The sequence below is a fragment of the Salvelinus fontinalis genome, chromosome 29 (genome assembly GCF_029448725.1).
Source record: "Salvelinus fontinalis isolate EN_2023a chromosome 29, ASM2944872v1, whole genome shotgun sequence".
Classification (NCBI taxonomy): Eukaryota; Metazoa; Chordata; class Actinopteri; order Salmoniformes; family Salmonidae; genus Salvelinus; species Salvelinus fontinalis.
In genome coordinates, this window is record NC_074693.1 from 26,189,665 (window position 1) to 26,196,547 (window position 6,883).

Below are 6,883 nucleotides of genomic sequence, written 5' to 3' on the forward strand. Positions count from 1 at the left end.
ATGCCTGCTTGAGTGGGAGCCAACTGTGTGTGTGTGGTGTGTGCCTGTGTGTGTGAGAGCCTCGGTGTGGAGCGTGTGCGTCAGTCTGAGTCAGATCGTTGCGTCAGTGCTGTTGCTGAGCGGAGCTCGCTCCAGGGGAAGAAACGGAGGAGAGAGCGAGGGAGGGAGGAGAGAGGAGGGAGGGAGGAGAGAGGAGGGATGAAGGGATGATGATGAGAGTAGGTAGAAGGAGGAGGAGGAGGTGGACTGGAAGTGACGACACAAAGAGATCCAACCGCTTTAAGTGCACTTTAATATAAATGCATTTGTTTGACAACCAAATACACTTTTCAGCAACACAAGAGAACACTGATCCACAATGTCCATTCTTCAATATATCATCATGTATATAGTCCATCTTAAACAATAGAAATGTCTCTGATATGTACAGACTGATGTATTCATACAAATGTACAAATGTGTACAAGCCTTCAAAAAAATTGCATGTGCATACATCCACAGACATAATGCATTATGCATTGAACATCAACAGTTTCTTATTTTTCAATTCAACACATACAATATAATACTTACACATATGTTAAACGTAGCATTTAATAGCTAGAACGTAGGAATCAATCCTTTACTTGACCGTAGACAACTCTACGTTAGCACGTCGACACCATGGGAATAGTACCATTCTCAACCCGTGTCGCTTAGGAGGAACTGAATATAAATAGTAACCCATCACACTATTTTCAGGTCATTTTTTAAAACAAAACTTCCATTTTTGTCTAACCCCTCTCAAAAAAGAAGAATCATATAGTCATTCACATTGCCGTATTGTGCCCCACAACACCATAGCTCAAGTAGAGCTACGATGTGACTGTCAGTCCATTGGTTCATGGACATAGAGAAAGAGTTCAGTTAGAGTTCAGAGTTCAGCAGGTCATGGCCATGTCAGGCACACAGGAGCCGCTATAAACTGCCAGCATTGCAAATATTGATGCTGCAAGAAAATCCAGCAGAGCTGCCCTTGAAGCCAAGCCCAAGAGAACGGTGACCTAAAGAACCCACATTCAGAGTCTAATGTACAATGTGCTGGTCCTGTACACAACAGAACCACACACAGTTGTTGAGTAACTTCCAGACGATTTCCATTCGGCAACACCTTCAGGTGAAGGCCAGAAACCTTCGTCACGCGTTCTTGCGTGTGGACATTCCAAGACCTATGTCTTCACAAGTTTTGTATTGTTTTTTTTTGTGCACACCATCACATTGATACACAAGTTTGTAATGGAGAAATAACACGAAGTCAAATGTTTTCAAATGTTCAGCCGCAAACTCAAAGCTCAAAGTATTAGGTTAGTTTGACTACAGTATTTGTATGTTTAGACGTGGCCTTTCAAGCTATGACAAGAGAGGAATACAATAAGGTCAGAGTAGAACTATGTGTCTCTCTGGAAACTGAATATTGCGGATGTGAGAGAGGGAATCTGGTCCCCTTTTGTCAGCTACTGTCAGTGGTTGTACCAGGTCAGTAGAGATTTTTGTAAACATAGACTTTCACCACATTTGTGATTTGAGTTTGCGTTGCTGCATTACAAGCAATAATGCTCTAAGTCATTTCTCTATTGAAATATCAAAGAAGGTATTCTCATTTTTTTTGTTCGCAACAGGTTTTTCACTACGAGTGAATACAAATGTGGTCTGGAAGTTAAACAGCGCTTTACAAGGTCAGAGATTTTGTTACGTCTCTGACTGATCAAATCTGAAGCTCATGTTACAGAAAAGCTGTGGCACCAAATGGACCCAAAACTCAGTCAGTCATGGGTACATTCGGTTGGTAAATATTGCACCATTATGTCAATGTTGAAATTAAATGCGAAATTGTTTGATAAAAAAAAATATATAGAATACATGAATTAATAAATAAATGAACAAAAATATGAAGGCAATATTTGTTCTCAGTAGACATGTAAGAAATAAAGTCCTTTAGTAGTATACATTATGTATATATTTATACACTTAAATCATCTTTACTTTTCAGTAAAATAGCTCCACGAAATATGACAATATGCCATACTTAATGAAGTAAGTCACAGACTTATTTAGAACGGGGGAACACTTCCACTCCCATCTGAAAAACACAAGAGACAAAGAGGAAAGGCACATTAGTCTGGTATGTTCAGGGTTAACACATCTTAATCCATTTATCAAACAGAGAAAGACAGTAGAACAAGTTAACTGAATGATTCTCACCTTTGTGGAAGCACTGTGGCGGCTGGTGACACTGGAGTTGATACAACTCAGGTTGCTGCCCCAAGCCGGGGGCGATCGAGGCACCTGCCCCAAACATAGGTTCCAGGGCGGCCAGCTCCTCCAGGAGGGACTGGGCGCAAGGCACGGCGGGCGTGTTGGGGGCGACGGGCGTGGAGGGGGCGGAGGTGGGGGAGGCAGTGAGCCGCAGGGGAGGGGATGCTGGGATGGAGGAACAGGAAGACAGAGGTGATGACGCCACCTCGATCTCCATAGGCTCCTCCCCCAGCCCCTCCCATTCTGCCATCGCCCCGGCCTCGCCGGCCAATGTCGCCCCGCACCTGGCCGTGGGGTAACAGTGCGCCGATTGGACGCTACAGAAGTGGCTGACCCCCTCAAAGTGGGAGGGTGAGTGCCAGCAGACTGGGTTGGGGGGAGATGGTGGGGGGATGGAGGGGGAGAGGGGTGGAGGGGTGGAGAAGTCCTGGAGCAGGGCTTCTAAGATGCTCTCTTCAAACAGAGAGTCATCATCATCTTGGAATACGGGGAAGTCCAGGCCTCTCCACACTTTAACGGGGTAAAACTCTCCCAGCATGTGGATAGAGTCAACACCAGCGGTGGCTACGGATGGTGAGAGGGTCGGGCGGGGAGGGGAGGAGGAGGGGGACATGGAAGGAGGGGATAGCTTGGATAAGAGAGGATCCAGGTAGAATCCCTCTGCTAAGGAGCTGATGTGCTGAGCTAAGAGGGAGATCTCTGCTCTCTCCTTATCCCTCTCTCTCTCCAAGGAGAAGAAAGAGAGACCCGGCTGTTTACCGGGGGAGGCCTCTGGGGTGAGGAGGCCCTCGAGGGGGTAGTGAAAGGGCCCTAAAGGGACATCTACATACAGGGGTCCCCGAACCTCAGGCAAGGTCATCACTGTACAGTCCCCATCCCGAGGGCTGTCAGGGGTGGGGGGTAGCTTCTCATAAATAGAGCCACTGCAGGGATCGGCAGGGAAGAACAGGTCGGTGGAGGGGCCAGTGAGGCACAGGGAGGAGGGGGGAGCAGGGCTGGAGGCTGTGGTGGGTGGGGCGGAGGGGGAGAGCGAGGGGGCGATGGAGGTGGTGGCTGTAGCTGTGGTGGTGGAAGGAGGGGGTGTGGTGGTGCCTGTGGGGTCGAAGCTAAAGAGGGGCTCGCCGAACAGGAAGCTGCCCCCGCCCAGCTGGGGTGTGTAGGGGGGCGTACACACAAACTCTTTGGTCTGCTGCTCCTGGGAGGTGGGCACTGGGGGGAGTGGAAGGGGGAGGGCGGGCAGCGGGGGCTCGAGCTGGAAGGAGGGGGGCAGGAGAATGTTCTGAGTGAGGAAGTCCAGGTCTGCTACCGTGGCAACGGTAACTGGGGTGGGGGAGGAGGCAGCAGAGCGGCTTTGGACAGGGGAAGGCATCTGCTGCTGCTGGAAGAAGCTCTCCTCCTCAATAGAGGAAATACTAGAGCGAGGGTCGCCCTCCACCTGCATGGGCTCAGTGGTGGCGCCCCCTGTCTCGTCTGAGGAGCCCACACTGCTGGACACAGTCATGCTGAAGTCAAAGGACTGGGCTGAGAGGCCACTGCTGCCAGGGGTGAAGACTTGGTCTGGGCTGGACAGGCTCAGGCTGTCCTGGCGGGAGGTACTGGTACTCAGTACCAGGGTCAGCTGGGTCTGCTCTGTGCTCAGCTGCTGTCTCACTGACCACGCCTCCGCCTCACTGAGAGAGAAACAGAAAGAGAAAAAGATGGAAATGGTTAGTAAGATTCTCTTGTGCTCTTTGCAATCTCCTTTATATCTATTGAAAATGTGTTATGATGATCTGTCATAGGGTAGAGGTAGTACCTGATGATGTAGTTGTTGCTGCTGATGGGGCTGTCTCCTGCCTCCAGCTGCAATACCATGTAGAGCCAGACCCAGGAGTGGTCTGCAGACTCCACCCGTACCACCATCTCAGATCTACCCTCTCCTCCCTCTCTCACTGTGGGGGAACAAAGAGAGAAGATCGACATCAGACAGTGTTCTACAACTGATCACGTCACAGAACTTTAATGGTGGGTTTGTAGTGAAGTTTGCTCCATGTAATGGTGGATGCAGTATAATTGAGTTCACATTTGTGTTGATGTGTGTTGGTGCGTCTGTGTGTGATTGTTGAGTGGTGAACTGAATTGGTACTTACACAGGCTGCAGTGCTGAGCGGAGGCGTGTGACAGGTCCTGTGGGTGGAGGAGGCTGTACCAGGAGCGAGACCTCAGGGCTGACACATCAAGGCCAAGGTAAACACTGACACTACAGGGAAGATGGAGAGAAGACATGGTAAGTCTATGTCTTCAACATACTTCTAACTATAAAGCGTACACGTCATGCCATCACTCAGACGATCTAAAGCAACAGGTGGCGTTGCCTGGTCAGTGGATGTGACCTCACCTGTCCTGTGCATTCTGGAGCCTCATGTCTCGGCTGTGTTGAGACTGGAACGAGGCTAGGAAGAAGTTGTTCTCAGCAGCAGGAGGGATCAGAGCTGGAACTTGGTCCCCCCCAGGACCAGAGCGGGTGGGGACGGCTTCCAGAGGGGAACAGAAGCACATCCAGACGGGATTGGATGTCCAGTAGGAGCTAGGGGTGGTAGAAGAGGAGGGTGGGAAAGGGCAGCGCGCCCGGACCAGAACCAGCTTGTTCCCAGCACTCTGCCTGCGTACCGACTTGGAAGTGTTGAAATGACAACGGAATAGACGATCTGAGAGAAAGAAGAGGAAAGAAGAAATTGTGAATATCAGAAATGATCTGAGTGATATAAATGCGAGCCATTTGTGACACGTTTCTGTACCATTGGAAATATGGAGGCGCATCTTACCTGTGTCAGGTGATGTAGGAGGGGCTAGGTTGGTCCTCATGATGAAGTGGTCAGTAGGGTCAATGATATCATACACACTGTCACCCTGGGCAACCAGATCCACCTGAAACATCGAGCAAAAGTCGTTTTTATTTAGCATATTCATGAAATCCCTGAGACAAAATCTAAATTACAGCTAATTTACTAGTTTGCTATTTAGACATGATATGGTCTCCCGTGAACTCACCATGGAGTGGCCGAGGTGCTCGGAGACGCTGTCTGACAGGTAGAGCAGCTTGCCTTCCCCAGTCAGCAAGAGCAGGAACCCTGGTAGCTCCTGCACCAGCTCTGACAGCTCGTGGAAAGACAGGAACCTCGCGCTTTCCTCCAGACTGCCAGCGGATCCCGATTCTAAAAACAAAAGATGATGGGAAATGTTTTTTTAATTATGTTTTTGTTTAGCTAATTGGTGTCATCATACCACAAAGGCTCCCTGCAATAGCCATAGAACGGACGCATTAGATTTCAGTGCCATGGACAGCGGTAGAAGCGTTTCAGCACTAGATAGCGACACTCGGCTCTAAAATAGTTTTTCACGCCAGAAGCTCAAACAAAGCACGATAATATTTCCTTATATATATTCCTAAACAACATAATTCACATGTAGACATGAAATTCATCAACTGTTTCTTTCAACAAGAAATATGGCACCTGTTGATTCAAGCGGAAAGCCAAAGGTAGCATGCAACTAGCTCAGAAGGATGGAAGCAACAGTTTGTCAATATATGTTTCATTCACAAGCATTTCTTAGTTATGAATCAACAGGCTATGGGTTATACACTGAGTGTATTTGAACTTGTCTGTTATAAGCTAAGTCGCGCTTACCTTGAGAGAAGAAGACCGATTTTCTGGTGTACATGCTGGCAAGGGACATGATATGTAGGTATGAGAGCCGTGCCTTTTCCGCATCGGATATGGGAAGCAAGTCCTTCAGGTTCCGAATCTCCGCGTTGATTTGGTCCCTTCGAGCCTTCGACGCGCCCTTCGTTGATCGATACATTGTAGCCTGTTACAGTGGTTGACTAAATTCCCTGGACTTGAAGGTGAAACTCAACGGAATATTGACCGTTGCGTCAGATGAGGTCTGAGTCTCTTTCTCCCAAGATGAGGTGTCAGAGAAAGTCTAGTAGTAATAACCTTGTCGTTTTACTATTGGAATTTCATCTCAGCTTGTTCCAGAGTAAGGCTTCAGACCTTCTCCTATCCGTTCTTTTTTCCTCTTCGGTTCCGCCACAGCGTCCAGTAAGGTTGCTGGCTAGCCGCTGGATGGCTTTCCACCGGTTCAGAGTGTGAGTGATTCGGCGGCTGTAGTAGCCGTCTCTCGCCCAGATATCCGGATCCCGTAAATCTGGTGGAGGGACTCTGCTCTCGAGTAAGTTATATAGGCTGGGATTCCGGTGACGAAGGGGGGCTCCCAACGCGCCAACACCGACGTTGTAGGAAGAGGGGGGGCTAGAGAGAAGGGGGGCCGAGGGGGATTCAATGTTAGCAATGGTGAAATTCTCTCCCTCTGCCCGCTCCCCCTACTGCTCCTACCCTCTCCTTTTGGTGACTCTTTTCTGACGTCAGCTCTTCCCTCTACCCAATGATGACGTTGGCTTGATATCGGGAGCTCCGGCGACGCAAAAAGCCCGATTTGGACAAAACCGAGGAATGGGCGGAGACAAACGTAAAACGTAGACGGAGTCACCGGACCCCGGTGTAAGGGAGGGGGGGGGGGCAGTGAAACTGAGAAGATTTGTTTT

At 49.1% G+C, this 6,883-nt stretch overlaps 1 protein-coding gene across 1 annotated transcript; it reads right to left on the reverse strand.

Annotated features, from left to right (window-relative positions):
- Positions 1–274: 274 nt before the first annotated feature.
- LOC129827712 (neuronal PAS domain-containing protein 4A-like) lies at positions 275–6,530 on the reverse strand. The gene is made up of 8 exons (XM_055888805.1): positions 5,964–6,530; positions 5,326–5,489; positions 5,100–5,202; positions 4,673–4,982; positions 4,425–4,534; positions 4,091–4,226; positions 2,242–3,965; positions 275–2,119 (listed from the first exon to the last, which is right to left on the reverse strand). The coding sequence occupies exons 1-8, from the start codon at positions 6,136–6,138 to the stop codon at positions 2,091–2,093; spliced, it is 2,751 nt and encodes a 916-aa protein (XP_055744780.1). The 5' UTR covers positions 6,139–6,530; the 3' UTR covers positions 275–2,090.
- Between the last annotated feature and the right edge of the window lie 353 nt (positions 6,531–6,883).